Genomic DNA, 19,212 nt, shown 5'->3' with positions numbered 1-19,212 from the left:
TCAAAAACTAAAATAAACGCAGAAATAGAGAAAAACTTGAAATAATTAAAGCTTAAAAACTTGAACAACTTACTACCGAAGAGTAGCACGCTGAACAAAATCTCACTATCGAAGGGTGATAGCCCCAAAATTAACAACATTTGGAAAAAAATATTACAGCTATGAATACTCAGACCTCCAGTAAGCCGACATCGACATTATGAGTACAATTGCAAAAAAAACTTGCTAAAATATATTTTAGATCGGAACACTTTAGCACTCTTTACAATTTTTAAATGAAAGATTGTAAACGACAGGTCCCTCTACAGCAACCTCACGGCAGAACCCATTTAATTAGCGCCAAGCAAATGTTCAAGGCTAAAGCAACTATAACTTTCGGACTGAGCTACAGATTCAACAGGGGGCACCAAAAAAACGCAATGACGTAAAATAAATACAAGTGTTTCAATGCAGAAGTTGCATAGCAAACCACAGCCAAGGAATAAAAAAGCAAAAAATATTACTTGCTCCCAGCAGTAACAAATAAAATCAAAAACTAAATGTGCTTAACGAAGGTTTCGCTTAGGAGCAGGTATAAACATTTAAAATTATGATAAAACCTCTTCATTAGCACAGATTACACGAAATAATGTTTTTAGGTATTAAGCTGCTTTTGTTCAATATGCTATTAGCTTTAGCTGCATAATATTTTGAGCAATTAGTTTCCATTTTGACTCCAATAAATGGTTCAAAGACACTTTCTGCAGACAAATCTCATGCCAGTTAAAAAAGTTATTAATGGCTCTAAAAACTCATCTTAGTACAAAATTACCAACTCAAAATTTGTAACTAAAAGCAACGACATTATTTGATCGCCCTTAAATATGTCCCAACATGATTCCCGATTTTTAATGAACAGAATAAATTTTCTTTATACCAAAAGCTGATGTCTCTAGAGTGGTATAGCTAGAGCAACAGTAAACAAGCAGTCCATACTGAACAAAACGTGTACGGCTCTCTTGGTCAACAGTAACGTCATCTCGATATTAAACAGCACTGCTTTCCTAGTCTCAAATTTCTTGATATCAAAGTTTGTTGTCAATAAGGTTTGTTTATTCTCAACATCGCTATAATTTAACTTGATGTACAACCAAAACCACGAATTCCAATATACATCCTAAGGTTTTCCTCCCATTAAAAAAATAAAAAATTTATTGCCATGAAATCACTATTAATGGCTACCAGACTGTCGCAGACATCCTCAACAATTCAAAGACGTGAGATTTATATCAGCAAAAAGAAGAAATTCAAAGCCACTAGATACATGCTGCCAAGCATTTATGTACATTAGGAGCAGCAAAGAACGTGGTATGGAGCATTTAGGGAAACAACAAAAGAACATCTTTCAAGTCAGAAAAATCATTGTTTCAAAACGCTGCAAACTATGTCAAACAAATTCAACAATTTATTGCAATTTCTTATTCTAAAACCGCATTTCTCTATCAAAACAAAGGGTCGTGGTTTTATATGTCCAAAAAGTCGCTTATCTGTAAAAATAGATCATTATTTCACTCAAACTTCTTATCTTATCTTCAATTCCACCAAAATTTAATCTAAATTATTTGGACCGGAAACCGAACTGCTTTTTGTAAAACAATGAGAAATCGTCAAGATTGTACATTCCACTGTACATTACTCGTTCAAAAAATTATTCCAAAGAATTAAGAGCGAGAGAGGTCCCTACTTGTCTGAGTTCAACTTTGATGCCTCTTTATTAAGTGGAAAACCATTTACCCGTTTTAGTCCCTCGGTAAAAAGTTGCCTTTTATAATGACCAATTACATGTAACAAATTTGTAATAACAACATCCGTCGAATCTTACAAAAACTCTATTGATCATTAAGTCATCCCCACCAGACAATTTATATAATGATTTCTTGATACCGATTAAATTGTCAATTCTTGAAGGTATAGATTCATTTCTATTTTGCAACGTTGAAATGATGACTAAAATTTCAGCCTTTTCAAAAATTTTGTCCGTACATGATTAAGAACAATTTTCACGAAGCGGTTTTTCTTATCTAATTGAGCTAATAATCACGTTAAGAAAATTATAAGTGTCTCGAGTCTCCCACGAATGAATTAAAACTACTCCAGCATAAATCTTTCCCTTATTTCCTAACCTGGTGATGAAAATTCAGAAAATTCGGCTCTTTTCATCGTAATTTTAATCACATTCTCATTCTCTGCGATTCTTAAACCTTTTTACAATCAAATTCGTTTTGTGATTCTCGAACAATTTTAACATTCTTCATTGGCAATTTTCAGTGACAATCTTGATCGAAGCAAATTGAATGGTTTTTAAAACGAATTACAAAATTATAGAAGACATTTTCATTAGAAGAAATTTCACAACCATTAAATTTTTTTATTCGATTGAGTACAATTATTTCCAACTAAAAAATCACAAAAGTACAAGACAAAGTTTCAAGATCAACTTCTCTTAGACACAAAACTGTTTTGGTATATGAAGCGACCAATTCAAGTGGCTGAAAATTTTGTTCACGCAATTGGTTTTTCAAAGGAATTAATCGATGAACCTGCAATCTTATAAATCTTAAAACACAAGCTAATGTCTGAAGTGCTGATGTTAAAACATCCACGAAATGAAGAAAGATGCGCGTTTTAAGCATCTTCCAGAACATTATCGACTACTACAAATGTTCGCTGAATTGTTCTTGGTTTGTTGTAAACAACGCATATATTCATAATTCTTCCCGTAGACTCTCTTCAACGTCCGACTCCAGCTTTCCTTATTTGTATCAAAATCAAACACAGTTTCATGCGAAATTGATTGCAGCTAGCCACTTATTAGATAGATAGCCTGTACAGTTATCATTATCACTCACCCCTGTTTGAGTAAAACAATATCCATGGGAGACTCAGGAATAAGTATTACTCAGGACTTACATTATTGAAGTTTTCAAATTTACGATTAGTTGAAGGTCGTTTTGATGAATTACACACGAGGTTCTTTCCAAAAAAAAATTAAAAAAATCATCAGCGCTGTAGTCAAGATTTAGAGCACCATTAAGCAAATTAAGAATTTTATAAGACATCGTCATCGCCTCTTTACATATTTCTCCTTTTTTAGACCAAATATGAGTAATTCTTTCCTTCATCCGCGCAAAAAACTAACATAGCTGGCAGATTGCCAGAAAATAGCCGCAATAGATTCGTAGATCGGCAGCCTAAAAACAGTAAAAGACAGACCAAAAAAATTCGTCTTTTCATTGAAGGCTGATCTGTTATATTTTGATTAAAAGTCTGTATAAGTTATTGCTGCCTCTATTAGCTGATCTCAAATAACCTTCATTTAGAGTGACACTCTCCCATTTGACCTTATCTCTTTGAATTGAAGTAAATAAAAGTCAATTTCAAAGTGAGGAAGTCATTTTTGTGAGTGAGGTAAGTCAAGTGTGACCAAAAATTTAATCACGCGCATGAACAAAAAAAAACTCGCTCCACTAAGAGCGAAAAATGACGTCACAAATGCAATTCAGTTGAAATTGCATGAACGAATGAACAAAAAGTGGCTGTGACGTCATATGGTCGTAACAAAAATCATGACGACGAAATAAAAAAACATAGCAGGACAAGTCCTGACGTACAATTCAAAGAAATTTCATTGACTAAACAAAAAACTAGACCTAGAAAGGACTATGAATGGATTGGGAAGACAATTTAGAAAAAAAATCCGATCCAAAAAACCGAAAAAACAGAAAAAATTAAAGCGAAATTGCCGCATGTGAACAAAAACCACTAGCGAGAAAGCGAATTTTTGTTCAAATACCGTTTTCTCACTCTACTTTAAAATTAAAGCGAAAAAAATTCACGCCGCAAAACCACTAGCTTTTTCGCTCCATTTCTTGTTTCGGCGTGACCAAAATCACTACTCCAATTTGACTTCAAAAATCATGAAAATGTGTGAACAGATCTTAAAAAAAAAGACAGCGCCCCAATACAATTCAAATTCTTTGAATTGTAAAAAACCAAGAGAAGGCCAATAATAGCCCCAGCTATCGCTGTGCGGCTATTAAAAAAATATGGCTCTATTTACTAACATCCGCAGTAAAAAACCATTTTCAGCATCTTGTATACTTTTGAATCCATTTATTAGATGCATTAGAAACTCCTCTCTCTTAAGTATAATTGGTTTAATTTGGCCCAAGCCGACGTCCGATTAGCAATCGATATTTATGCATCAGCTTAAAATCTATGCATTAGCTTATTAGAACCGATTAGAACCTATGCATTCGCTTATTATAAAACGTTGGAGGAGGTCCCTGCCCCCCCCCCCCCCTGGTGCCTGGAAAAATCATAAAAATTCAAAATATTCATAAACCTTGAAAAATTACCAAATAATTCTTAAAAAAATTGCTTTAATTCGTGATATTAAAATCTTGAAAAGCATTCCATTACATCTAGAAAATATGCAGCAAACTATTAAAAACCCTAGATGACGTTCCTTGGCTCTTCAGCCTGAAGAATTCTAAAAATGACAAAAATTTTTGATATTAAAAAAGTTGAAAATTATTCAATGGCCCAAAACAAACTTCCAGTAACTTATTACCATACTCTAACGTTTGGGTTTTCTGGCCTCTTAGGCTGAAAAAACCTGAATAATTAAACCAAATGTCAAAAAAATTGAAAAAATGGCAAGTTTTGTATAGAAAAAAGCCAAAAGTTCGTTGCCTCTTGAGGCTAGAGTCACCTAAAAATGACAATTTTTTTTAAAAACTTGAAAAAATTGAAAGTTTTATCAAAAAAATTGCTAAAATTTGTGATATTAAAAAATTGAAAAGAATTTCATGGCCAATAAAAAATTGTCAGTAACTTATTATCAAACAAGGGGAGGGGTGCACCGGAGGGCTGACGGGGGCAACAATGGGGTGGGGGTGAAGCAGCGCTGAGGCGGGAGTGGGGCAAAAGTGGGGGGGGGGGTCAACAGTGAGGGGGTCTTCGACCTCTAAGCACCGCCCTTCACACCGTAAGTATAAGTCTCCCAAACAGTCTGAGCAGAAACAGAGCTGCAAGGCTCTAAGAGCACTTAATGCCCGCGGGGTGCTACCTATTTATCCCGTTTTTGAGGACGAAAAGTCAAATGGATCAGCCAAAAAATCGGTCAAGCGAAAAATCGACCGACAGGACTAATATAATTGCTACAAACGTCGTTTGAGAGCAATTAAAACGACCCTATCTGAATTCGATTGAAAATTAAAATTTATAGACAATTTAGAAGCAACAATTACAAAAATACTTCTTTAGAAACATTTAAAAACATAACTGGCAGATTGCAGAAAGTAGCCGCAATAGCCTCGTAGATCTGCAGTCTCAAAAAAAATTGAAAAAGACATTAAAAAATTCGTCTTTTCATTGAAGGCTGATATGTTAAAATTTGATTAAAAATCTGTATAAGTTTTTGCTGACTCTATTAGCTGCTCTCTTATAACCTTCATTTAGAGTGACACATACCCATTTGATCTTATCTCTTTGAATTAATAAGTCATCTTCAAAGTAAGGAAGTCATTTTTGTGAGTGAGGTAAGTCAAGTGTGACCAAAAATTTAATCACGCGAATGAACAAAAAAACTCGCTCCACTAAGAGCGAAAAATGATGTACGCACTTCAATCGCGCACGCACGCACTTCAGTCACGCACGCACTTCAGTTGAAATTGCATGAACGAATGAACAAAAACCAGATTTGAATTGGTTGTGACGTCATATGGTGGTAACAAAAATCGCGACAACGAAATAAAAACACAGCAGGACAAGTCCTGACGTACAATTCAAAGAATTTTCATTGACTAAACAGAAAACTAGACCAAGAACGGACTATGAATGGCTTGAGAAAACCACTTAGAAAAAAATCCGATCCAAAAAATCGAAAAAACTGTAAAAATCAAAAAGAAAATGCCGCATGTGAACAAAAAAACCACTAGCGAGAAAGCGAAATTTTGTTCAAACACGGTTTTCTCACTATACTTTAAATTTAGAGCGAAAAAATTTCACGCCGCAAAATTATTCGCTTTTTTGCTCCACTTCCTGTTTCAGCGTGATTAAAATCACTACTCCAATTTGACTTCCAAAATCATGAAAATGTGTGAACAGATCTTAAAAAAAAGACAGCGCCCCAATACAATTCAATTTCTTTGAAATGTAAAAACCCAAGAGAAGGCCAATAATAGCCCCAGCCATCGCTGTGCGGCTATCAATAAAAAGTTTCAAATCGTGTTTTGGTGTTTCGTCTCTCATATTTAGATTTCTAAAGTTTTTTGCTCAGTTTGAGTTCGATTAAATGTTTATGACTGCAGTTTTCTATGTCTTTCTACTGTTGCTTTATACTATATACATGAGAGTGGAGGTGACACAGTTCCGCTACTGAAAAAGTAGATATTTAAAAATTAAAGGCGCAATGACACGTTAATAGAGAACTCATTTGAACTCAAAATTTTGTACTATTCGACGTTTGTGGCGCTTTTTGAAAATTCGCCGGGTGTATGTGACTTTTGATACCATAGTGTAACTTTGGATATAATCAGCACAAGGAGATTTTCGCTTTGAATGGCTTTTATTTTTATATCTCAAATTAATCATAGCTCATGCCACTGTTAATTGAAAAAACTTGAATTTTTGCTTTAACAATCTCATCAACTGTAATTTTCCGGTTGCTCCGTGGTGCTTCAGGGGAGTTGGCTCAGAATCTTTGTCACATATCAGTTTAATTATCCAGGCTGTTCTCCGTCTGGACGATATCATCGATTCCATCATTGGCAAAACTTAATTATATATTAACTTATCTGGAACTATTTAATAATTTAATCAAAAAAATTAGACTAACGATCAGATGAAAAGCAATGACATGTAAAAACTAACAGGCGAAATTCGATCAGAAAAAACGATCGGACAAAAAATCCGATTTAAAGAGATCAACAGTACTAATAATTTCTTCTAACTTCGTTAGAGAGCAATTACGGATCCCAGTGAAAAAAGTTAACATACACAGATTTATTTCTGGCAACGAGTTAATTTTTGAAGGGAGTTTCTCTAACTTACCAATTCACATTGTGGGGATTCGTGCTTAGGCAGAGCGCTTGCAACTGCATATTGCTGTTGTTGCTGCAACTGCTGATGATACAGCAACCTTGCAGCTGCTTTGGCCATTGCATTGTAGTCCACGAAACCTCCATGCGTGGGCACCGAACCGCCGCCTGATGACATGGCCATGGAGGCAATTCCTGTACACAGAGCATCGTCGCTGAGAACCTCATTGGGCTGATTTGAGTGGCGGTTGATTAAGTGCTGAGTGGTGACACCCTGTTGCAGAAGCTGTTGGTTGAAGGCAATCGGAGACATACAGGCTGCAACAACAAACAAAACTTTAAACATATAGCTGACAGATTGCCAGAAACAAGCAGCTAAGACTTTCAAACAAGCAGCAAAGACTGTTATCTAAAAATACAAATAAAAACAATAGTAAAACATGGCGATAGTTTCGTAGATCTGTTGTAGTCTCAAAAAAAGGATAGAAAAAACAGACAGAATGAAAAACCTCTTTCCTTAATCCCTGAGATGTTATCTCGACTGAGAACTTATTGCTGCTTCTATTAGCTGCTCTCAAATAAACTCCAATTAGTGTGACACACACTCAGTTGACCTTATCTTCTTGAGCTGAAGTAAAGAAAAGTCATTTGAAAGTGAGGACAGTCATTTTTGGGAGTGAAGTAAGTAAAGTAACCACAAACTTATTCAATAAAAACCTCGCTCCATTAAGAGTGAAAAATAAAGCAATTCAGTCGAAATGGCATGAATAAACTGCAGGCAGATTTGAAGAGAGCGCGAGGTCATATGGTCGTATCAAAAACATAACAGAAGTCAGAAGGCCGCAAGTGAACAAAACACCGAATTTTTGTTGACACACCATTTCTCACTCTACTTGAAAATGAGAGGTGAAAAAAATTAGCCACTGGAATTTTCGCTCTAGGTCCTCATTTGGCGTGACAGAAGTCATCACTTCAATTTGACGTCAAAAAGGGTCAAAATCGGTGAACAGATCTTAACAAACATAGCCTGAAGTCCCTGAAACGAGTCGAGGAATGGTTGCTTAAGAAAAATACGTTTTCAATTAACTGTTACCAACAAGTACACCTAACAAAAATCTTTTCGCTGTATGTTTAAAAACATCAGACAGCTAACACAGAATTAGGGAAGCCATTACAGGTGCTCAAAAACTTCTGAAAAAATGAAAAAATGCAAGGAATCGGCAAAAAATTGATACAAAAATTATCTATTTTCCCTCATCTTTCCGAACAAAAGTGCTTTCTACCAGAAAAACTGCAATCATTTGGTAACTTAAGTTACTTATTTAAATTTCCAATGAATGAGATAAACTAAAACATAGGCCAAAAAACGCTGAGGTAGCTGAAAAAATACCATAAAACTTGGGTTAATTATTAAAAAATTTTAAAACACTGTCTTAACGTGCTTAAACGATTACTATAGCCTACTCAATCCACTAGACCGGAGAAACTAATGAAAGTCAAAAGAAAAACTAGGGAAAAAACCGGAAAGTCAAACTAATGAGTTACTTCTAAAAGCCACCCTTAAATGATCTTGAACTATGTATGCACATCTTCGGTTTAGCTAAAATGTCCATCTAAAATTTTTAATTTGAAGTATTTATTAAGTAAATAATTTTGAGGGTGAAGTCATGTGTGACCAAAAAATTATTAACGTAAATGGAAAAACTCAATTCACGTTGCGAAAAATAAGAACGTCATTTTCACAACTCTTAGAGGCAGAAATTACTATTATTATTGGTGACCTACTAGGTTGGTTAGTAGGTTGGCTGTTAGCACCGCAAGACTGTTGTTGGCTCTGCTGTACCATGGGAGATGGTTGCGGCCTGCCTCCGTGAGCAGCACTTCTAGTGGTAGTCGTGGAGTTGCCACCAGTTTTGCCCCCTCCCCTCGTGGATGGCGAGGAAGATATTGGACGTCTCAGAGGCACACGTGGCGGACCAAATGTAGGGTTGAAGTCATCCTAAACCAAATTGAATTCACAAAATATTTTTACTAGCTGCAATCGACGTTAGTTGAAGACTATCTGTGAGATAAGTGACAAATATAAATTTAGAGAACATCAATTGCCCAAAATGAGTAAGTCAACATCTTTTTTAACGTCTTGATTGACGCAGAACCATTGTTTTTCACGTGGAAGATGAAACGCATTAGTTTTTAATCATAAAGTTTTTAAATCATAACAAAAACTGTTTCAACAATCTGTGTGGTGATATTCGAATTAGAAGGATGGAATATTGATCAATTTTTTTTGTGCGCTGCCATTCTTTAATCAAGCGAATCGTGCAATTTTTAGTTTCCAGGAATGTAAAACTTTATATTCATTGGATTTTGATAAGAACCATTGGACTCTGGGAGAACTATCGGAGGAGAAATTTCTCATACCACAGATAACTTTAATTCAATTATGAATTTAATTTAATTATATATTTAAATTGATTTGACTTGAATTTGATTAGATTTTCAGTTATTGAAATTTTGATATCAACGCCAACTCAGTTACTCTGTGACCCCCTTTTAAACCAAGCATAGACTGGAACCAAAAGTATATTTTACTATTTCTGAAGAAAAAACTTGTTTCAAGCTCATGGTTTTTATGACAAATTCAGTTGATATATTAATGGTTCTTCGCTAATATCCATCCATAAGTACCCAAATTTAGCTGTTTTTCATAAATAGAGTTTTTGGTCACATTAGCTATTTCGGTAACATTTGGTTAGTTTTTAGTTTAATGGAGAATCAGCAGGAGCAGGACTAGCTTTGCTCCAATTGTGGAAATTTATAGTTCAAAAATTATTCGGATTGTAATCGCGCGCTGTCTATTTTTTTGCAAAACTTTTTGCCTTTATTACTTTTTTATATTTCAAACCAGAATGATTTCAAATCAAGCCTGAATTTGTGTCAAGTCAAACTTACTTGGAAAGGAAGGCCAATGAGCATAAATGATAATCTCATTGCAAAGCATGTTTTTTAGCTTTAACGCCGTTTGCGTAAAATTTTTTTGTGAAATTTGAGTTCTACCTGTATTTGTTTCACTAACATGTTCGATTGGCTTCCCAAAAACTAAAACCGTTAATATATTTACCGTTTTAAATTTGAAATTTGACGGTTGCTATGTTTTACGGTATTGAAAGATTTGTTTTTCAAAAAATATGGTTTTTTATTAAAGTTTTTTTTTATTTACCACCTTCAATCTTAATTCGTCCGCCTTTTAGCGTAGTCTCAACAAAAGAGGGGTCGTATTCATTTTTCTGTGAACTATAATGTAGTCTTCATTGCTTTTTATTATTTGAATAGCGGTCTTTAGCTATGAAACTACGACAATACTACGACTTCTCATAACTTTTGTTCAATTTTTTTCGACAATTTCCAATTTTTCAGGTTCCCTTTGCTGTCTTTTACGATCATCATATTAATAGCATAAAAATGACAAATTTGATATCAAATTAATGGCATTGAAAGAATCCGAAATTGAATATATTCAATAATTTGAGTGAATAGATTGTGATTTCGATAAGCTTCGACACCGTTTGCTCACAAAATTGAATTGACTTTTTGATTTTTGCCTGTATTTGTTTTTTCTTTTGGTAGTTGAATGACACTCTGGTTACTGAGGAGTCTCAATGTTGTCGTACGAAGGAAAAACTGAAGCCAATGGACGATTTCAATTGATGGCTAATGGCTTTCATGACTTTGAAGTTAATTGTTTTCAAGTGTAAACATACTTTGCACTTTTTGTTTTATGTCTACTTGTTATTTATTCTAAAAAAGGTCCTATTTCTTTTCTGGTGAATCGCAAGTCATCTGGTTTAGTTAAGTTTTTATCTGATGCTATTTTGACTTCAATATTTTTTAAAACAGCTAGACAATGAGTTTTGGTTGCAAGTAAAGCTTGTTATTTTTAATTGATTTTTTGTTGGTCATGACACTTACTTTCCTTAATGACAGATAACAATGGCCCTCTAATGTCTTTTTGTTTCATTTTGATAGTGGTTTGAGCTCAAAGTGGTTTTTTAAGTGGATACACCAATTATTTTCGAACAATATGTGATTTTTTGAAAATTTTCTGTCAATTCATTTGGTGGACAATTCAATTAAAAACGTGGTTGAGCGGGTTCGGAACATTACAAGCAAACGCACATTTCTGGGCCTCCTTGTTTGAGTTATTTGTTACCTAATAAAACAATCTACTGACTGCTTCACATTTGCAGTCAACTGAAATCAACAGTCAGCAAGTAAGAAAGTCAGTTGAAGCATCTGGATTAATCAACAGAAAATATAATTTTTTGAGACAACGGAAAAAGCTTTTTCCGTTGTCTCAAAAATTTACACTTTCTGTTGTTTCGGTCTCAGATATCCAATTTGTGGCTAACTGCAAACTTCCAATAAATCAATTTTCAAACAACCATGGGATCTCTTAAATCCAAAAAATGATAATGTTCAAATACCGCCACCTTTGAATCAAACACCTTTTAAAAAAGATGTCCTGAATTGCACACAAAAAGCGAGAGATACTAGCCAAAAGACGAACGAAGTATTTCAATTTCGTTTTGTCTTTCTTCGCTCTCTAGAAAATTTTATTCCAATAGTTTTCGTATTTAACACAACTATCAGAGTTTTTCGATTAAATTCAGTTTCGAGCAAACGAAAACACAGAAAAACTACAAACAATTTTAATTAAAATCTTAAAACAGTAACTACAAGGAACAGAAAGAACGCATGAAAAGTTAAAACACATATTTCTTAGTTTTTGTGTGTTTGAATACTTCATTTTTAAGAAGTTACACCAGAATTTTCATTTTGTTTTGTTTGAAAAAATGTGTATAAACCAATATTTTTAAAATAATTAATTTTTATCACAACTAAATTATTGAAATTTAGTTGAAATCCTATTTTTCTTCAATTTTTTGAACAGCTCCCGTTTTTCAACCTGTGATAATTTTTATCAGTTTTTATTTTATAAAAATCAAAAGTAGCTCTTAGGGGCTACAAAAAGTGAAAATATGACTGCAGAAAAAAGGCAGACTTGCATATATATTTTCCCATTTTTGAAAAAAAATGTTAAAAAACAATTAAGACAAGATATCATTCTTACATTATTATAATTTATGCTCTCTGTTGCAACGGTGTCCTTGTGACTATAGATATAGGTAGATAGATCTATGGATTTAAAAATTATTACGGGTTGGGAAAGCTGAATATCAGATATGTAAAAGCAATTCATAACTATCTAAATGCACTCGAAATTATTGATCTCAGCTTAATTTGGCTAACTTCATTTCAACCAATTACTCTGCGCTTTACTGTCAAATTTCATAAAGTTTACAAATTGAACTGCAGTTCCAAAGACTTTCGCTTTACGTGGAAAATTATGATAATGAGAAAACTTATCCAATAAGAATCGTAGAAAGAACACATTTCAACAAAAATTATCTATTTGAAAAGACTTTGAATTAGGTACAGATAATTAGGTGCTCCTTAAAAATCACTTACATTGGAATACGTGCACAAAATCTTCGCAATAAGCTCCGATAAAATAGCCTCACGTTTTAGCCTGTGCATACTTTGTCAACAAACATTCACCCAAAATTAAAGTTAGATAGTTGTCAAAAACCCGCCAGCAAGGATTGAAAAGTAACCAAAGAACAATTTCAAACTTATTGCTCGTAACACAGAACAACCCCCAATATACAAACCCAAACAACAGTTTACACTAAAACATTAGATGGCCGCTCAAGAAAATCAAAAATAGAGCAGCTAGGATCAATATAGCCTTGGTTTGGTTAATCAAATAAACATAACCGACTAACGTCGGGCGAATTGCTCTCAAACGACCGGCGAGCGGTTGGCTTGGTCAGTAGCTAGCCACGGGGGGGGGGGGGGGGGTGCACCGGGGGCTGATGGGGGCAGCACTGGGTGGGGGGGGGGGGACAAAAGCGCGGTGGGGGGGGGGGGTGGGGTGGAGCCAATAGTGGGGGTGGGGGGTCAACAAAGGGGGGGTGTCAACCTCTAAGAACCGCCCCTCACACCATAAGTATAAGTATAAGTCTCCAAGACAGTTTGAGCTGAAACAGACCTGAAAGGCTCTAAGAGCACATAATGCCCGCTGGGCGCTACCTGTTTATCCCGTTTTTGAGGACGAAAAGTCAAAAGCGTCAGACGAAAAATTGGTCAAGCGAAAAATCGCATAAAAAAAAAAGACCGACAGGACTAATATAATTGCTACAAACTTCGTTTGAGAGCAATTAAACATAAATAGTTGTCTGTTGCCTTTACAGAAGACTACATTTCTGAGAGCAAAACAGGGTAAATTTAAAAGGCTTGAAGGTTTAATTAAGGTACACTTATTCGGTAATAATAAAACTGACCGTTTATGAATTTTAAGGAACAAATACTTGAATTCGCAACCAACTCCAATCATATTCGTATCAGCTCATATTGTATCGTTATACGTAAAATCAGCAAACGAAACCAAGAAATGAAATAGGGTTTTCCAAATTTACAACTCAGTATTTCTATATAAAAAATGTTACGACAAAATCGACTTTAAAATCTGGAAACTACTACAAAAACGTAAAACAAAGAATCGGTAAACAATCAGGTTTCGAAAACGCCATTCATTAAACTTGGTAACGCTCAATTGAACACTCATTTCTGGAGAAAAACTACCTCAGTTATCTCTTCAGAAATTAGGGGGAAAAGGAGTCAATTTTCCGTGATATTTCGGATATTGCGAAAATTAAAACTGTCTAGAGCATGTTTTATCGCCCTATTTGAAAAGCACTGAAAAAATTTCTTGTACTATAACTTTAGCCACTTTATGTTTCGATTTCACCATTAATCCCGACTCGAAAATCACTCGATACACGTGTGAACGAACTGTTGGATAAAGTGAACAATATCATTGCTGCTTTTTGGATCGTAAAACGAGAAGGCCAAATTCAATCAGAATAATGGATTAGAGCAATAATAGCCCTCGCCAATACTATGCTGCTATTGATAACACTTAAAAACACCCTAGAAAAAAATTTTTGTTGAAGGCCAATGGCAACTACGATATATTCGATGTACTACGTGATCCAAATGACGTCATTTCAGATCACCTTTGTTTTTTTACGGTCTGATTTATGGTATCAAAGAAGCCATACAACCATACTTGTCTTACGTATGGTTTCCAAGAATCATTTATGGTGATCAGCCCGGATTGAGAGGTAATTTGACAGGATCCAGCCAGCCCATTTTTAGCTGAAAGTTGACGTTTTTTGGGCCATTCTTCAAACAGGGTTATCATTTTTTGTTACAAGATTCATCGTGAATGTGCTTTTTGTCGTATTTTGCCGAATACTTTCGGAATCCAACATTATTACTTCAATCATTGGTTCTAACTCATTTCAGACGATTTCTACCTTGGCATCAAGTTTTTGTTTTAAGCCTACTGACCGTGTTCTATGTAATTAAACAATTGAACTCAATCTGTAATTCATTTCAATGTATTTTTGAAATAGATATGGTCAAATTATTTTTTGATACTGATTACTTGACTAATACCTGCCAGTGTGTTTATGTTATCAGATTTATTTGGATATGAACATTTCATATCATCAAGATATTAGATGACAACAATATTGCGCTCATTATTAACTCGAATATTTCCATCTGAATTGATTAAGAAGACTTCAATTCGAAACCTGAAACGAAAGTTGTTTACCACGGGGAGATTTTTCAACCAAATATCAACACAGTACAATTTTGATCGACATTTTCATCGGCATATTTGCAAAACGTCATCAAATCTAACAATCCAAAGTTTAGTTAAAATCACTCCAAATTAATCACAAAAAGTTTGGGTAACAAAGCGTTGCTAAATAAAATTTCTATGAAAACTAAAGTTCTTTAAAACTCTCCAACTATTTTGCCCGCAATAAAGAGTTCCAAATCCTCGTTTTAAAGTTTTTAAAGATATTTATTACTCTTTCATTGTAACTCACAGCTTGCAAGATCCTTTAAAGAAGCAAATAAACTTGTCAATGTGTTGTACGGGATTATTGCAGTAATTTGTAATTCTGATATCCGTCATTTTTTCCTGCTCAATGCTAATTAAGTTAACACTGCCCATCGGCCAGTTTCCGTATCTTTGGTCCTGAAGTTAAGTAACGCTCTCATAGAGCTTACAGCCATTTCTGTTCATACTGTGCAGCACAGTGTAAAGTTTCTCATTGCATTTATTGTTCCGACCCCACTTGTGGGGGAGGAACTATATACTCAAATGGGTTTTTTTTTCGTTCAGTCAATTCTGGCCGATCGATATATTCATTGTAGAAAGTAAAGATGGTTTCATAATAAATCCCATCAAGTGTGGAATATCAAATAAAAGAGCTGCTTTTGGTTACCATTTTATCCAAGGCGCTATCGAGCTTAACAAATTTCTGAACATTCGACTGATTTCCGTAATTTCATTCAAATTGTTTGTAATGTTCGCTCAAACTTTCGCAAATTTTGAACAAAAATTGTTAAAATTTTTAACGATAATGTTATTAGTTTCACCTCTTAAGATAAAGGAGGATTACTGAAGTCTTGGAGCTGACTTTTACAACAATTTGTGCTCATTTCTAAAAATTCAGCTTTTCGTAAATGAAAATTTGCACAAAATATGGCTCCTTCGCTCTCTTTGTCCAAAGTTGACAAAAATGAAGACCCAACAACTGTTGACAAAATTTTGTAAATTCATCTGAATTTTAATTCTAATTCCGCTTCTTAAGATAGTGTTCAGGAATAAAAATCGGTTTTTCGTTAATTTAAATCAATATTTAATAGATACACCTTCTGCTAGAAAGTGAATTTCGCTGTTTTGGAACAATTTCAATTTCTTTTTTCATATTTTATTGTGGTGCTGTCAATTACTGAGAAGTAGGTTTCACAAGAATACGTCTCACAAATCAAAGGTCCTATTTGTTTCCTAAAGATGTAGAAAAGCACCTATCTAATGCTTGCACTTGACAGCTATTTGCTTTGATGACGTTGAATATATTGGTTAAAGAAAAAATTAGAGAACTTTTGAACATCCTCACAATTTGAATCTTAATTCTATCAATTTATAACTTAGTCTTATTAACGACAGGTCCCAACCTCTTTACACAAGAGTAAAAAATAATATGAATAGCGGTTTTACTCTTATGCTAACGGTTTAATGACTTCAATACTACAATATGATTTCTGAAAATCTACTGGATTATTTTCTGGTGCCTTGTCACAATATCACTTTACTTAAATGTCCCATTGGCATTCTTTTGATCCTAATTGATAACTATAGTGAATGGCTTACGTTCCAAATGGTTTCGACATTTTTTCCTCCCAAACTGAAAATTTAACTTTGCCTGTAGTTGTTGTTTTTAAGTCTTATGATATTCTAAATTCTAAGCAGGTCTCAATTCGTTCCTATGGAGGTATAAATAAACATATTTAATCATTTGAATTGATGATAATAAACAGTTTAAAAGTCTGAAAATTTGTTTAGTTTCACATCAAAGTACTTTTAAACTTCCCCCATTTTTTTCTTTTTGTCACCTTGTCACTTAATCATACAGAGTGTGAATTTGTGAATGTTTGCAATATCTTCCTTATTTGTTCGAAATTTAGGTCAACAATATGGATGAGCGGGGTCGGAACATTATGTGCAAATGCATATTACCGAGCCTCCTTTTAAACTTTTACGAGTGACTGCCTTCTTTATCTCTCCTCTTTTTGCATATTTCTCTCGAATTCTTGATCATCCCATCATTTGACAGCTTCAGAAAACCGATGACACAACACTCACTCACCTTCTATTGCACATTGTAACTTATTGCACACCAATCAATGAAAGTATTTCATTCATTTAATTCAAATTGATTTTTTCATTCACATAATAGAAATTGCCCCAGTCCAATATAAAAATCCGTTAAGAATGAGGGGAAAAACAGCTAGCACCCAAAATGCTGATTTTAATCTGGTATTAAAACAAAAAAGCCTTTAATACAAATATCCATACCTTCGGGTAAGAAGATAACGCCGCCTTATTCTTGAGTAAATAATGAGTCATATTCAATCATGCTTTACCTTTTCTTTGCAGTCCACAAATTCAATTTATTCAACTTCGCCACTTTTAATAATTTACCCAAATTATTTTTACTCAATTTAACAGTAAATCACCCTTAAAAGTGCCTATTAAAGTTACCTAAATTGAGAGAAAAACGAAGTAATTTGATCAATAATTGTAAAAGTGTGACACTAACCGCGTTTAAATCAAATTCGTTCGCACTGCTCTGGGGACCACCGCCCTGCTGCTGCTGCTGATGTACATTACCACTGTTCACTGCACCACCAGCAGTATTAACTGAATATCCCGGCAATGATAAATTGGGGTTTGAGAGCAACATAGCCGCCAGAGCTGGCGAAACATTTTCGGGCGAGAAATTAATATTGCCCAAATTGCCACTTTGTCCCGCGGCATTTTGCTGGCTCAAATCCAGCCCTTCCTCTATAGAGCTTCGATTATGTAGCGATGATGCCATTTGTAGATAATGAGGGGGATACTGACTCAGCTGAGGTGCTTCCCAAATAAATTCATCTTGGTTCAGCTGATTGTTTTCTAGGGAAGACATTAAATGCATGTTTTGAGATTGTAGTAAAGAGTGATGAGGGTTTTGTTGGCGTTGTTGATCGCTGTTGGGGTTATTGGTTGCTGATCCGGGGTTGGTGCCGAGGGAGCCTCCTTTGATAGACGCTGAGGTCCCTCCCGCCCCCGGGAATATGAGGCACTTCATGTTGGATTTGTTGAACTAAAACAAAAAATACTTGCGGAAAAATAGTTCTCTCCCAATACTTACTTTTGAAGCAAGCTGTATATGAGGTTTAGTAACAAAAACCCGAACAGCACATTTCATAAAATTTACGTATCTGACGCAACAGAGCTACAGGTTCTGCGAATCGACAACTGGAGGAGGGTGGACAAAAGAAGTGTGTTGGAGGGCAGGGGGGGGGGGGGGTGATGGCGAGGGGGGGGGGGGGCAGGGTTGACTGAGGGGGGTTGAACTTATAAGATTAAAACTTATAAGATTGAGAGCAATTAATATACCCCCTGGCTCGGTGTCCTGCTTTTTCACTCCTATTCATTTAACCCCCTATCATTTAACACCGATTTATCACCCCTGTATCATTCAACCCCTCTATCTTTTAACCCCTCTATCATCTCACCCCGATTTTAATCTTTCTATAAAATGAGGACAATTAAATTAGCAATATAATCATTTGGCCACGCCCTGGTTCTATCCACTATCATCAACAAAAACAAAACCACACTATAATTCTAATTTTGCTCTTACTGCGGAATCTATAGGTTCCTCGCTCAAAGTTGACTGAAATCTTTAACATACAAATTTTGAGAAGGTATACAAAAGCTACAAGTTGTCAGTCCAGTTTTGTGTTTCTAATTTTGGTTTTGTAACAGGCCTGTGTTGGAAGCTATCAAAAATTCGAAGACAGGCGTTGACCAAACAGTTTTTCGGCGATAACGAGCACGAAGCGCGCCTTGTTAAGTACAATGGTTTGCCAATCAAGTCTGACGATGATTGGAAAGTTCTCAAAGGTCGCCCGGATAATCGTAAATAAATTTAGTAAATAATCGTAAATAAAGTTAGTAAATAAATGTATTTCTGTACAAAATTGTCTCAAATTTGACTGAACATCTCCAATGCCAATCTTCAAGAAACAGCTGATATCATTTTCAATACCTGAAGTTATAACACTTTCATTCGCCAGCTTATTGGCATACTATATTATTGACTGTGATTTATGAGCAAAATTCACTGCCGTAAATCGGTCTACCAGTCAAATTAAACATAACTGCCAGATTACCAGAAAATAGCTGCGATAGCTTCGTAGACCTTTAACCTCAAAATACCCAAAAAAAAAACAAATGAGAAAGGATATTGAGTCAAATAAGACCAAAAAACTATTCACGCGATTGAACAAAAATTGACAATACGTGAAAAATGACGTCACACAACCAATTCAGTAAATCAAAAACTGCAAAAATGAATGACCAAAAACAGATTTA

At 34.9% G+C, this 19,212-nt stretch overlaps 1 protein-coding gene across 9 annotated transcripts in view; it reads right to left on the bottom strand.

The window, feature by feature from the left end:
• The window catches only part of LOC142345689 (uncharacterized), a 70,195-nt gene that overhangs the window by 11,895 nt on the left and 39,088 nt on the right, over positions 1-19,212 (bottom strand). For all 9 annotated transcript variants that reach the window (XM_075397925.1, XM_075397934.1, XM_075397933.1 and 6 more), the window contains 3 exons: positions 17,390-17,935; positions 8,868-9,081; positions 7,096-7,400 (listed from right to left, as the gene is read on the bottom strand). In XM_075397925.1, coding sequence (XP_075254040.1) covers positions 7,096-7,400; positions 8,868-9,081; positions 17,390-17,935 — 1,065 coding nt within the window. The remainder of the gene's footprint in view (positions 1-7,095; positions 7,401-8,867; positions 9,082-17,389; positions 17,936-19,212) is intronic.

The sequence above is a fragment of the Convolutriloba macropyga genome, chromosome 9 (genome assembly GCF_964194025.1).
Source record: "Convolutriloba macropyga chromosome 9, txConMacr16.3, whole genome shotgun sequence".
Classification (NCBI taxonomy): Eukaryota; Metazoa; Xenacoelomorpha; order Acoela; family Convolutidae; genus Convolutriloba; species Convolutriloba macropyga.
Note: the sequence above shows the minus strand (reverse complement) of the source record. Positions and strands in the feature narration are given on the sequence as shown.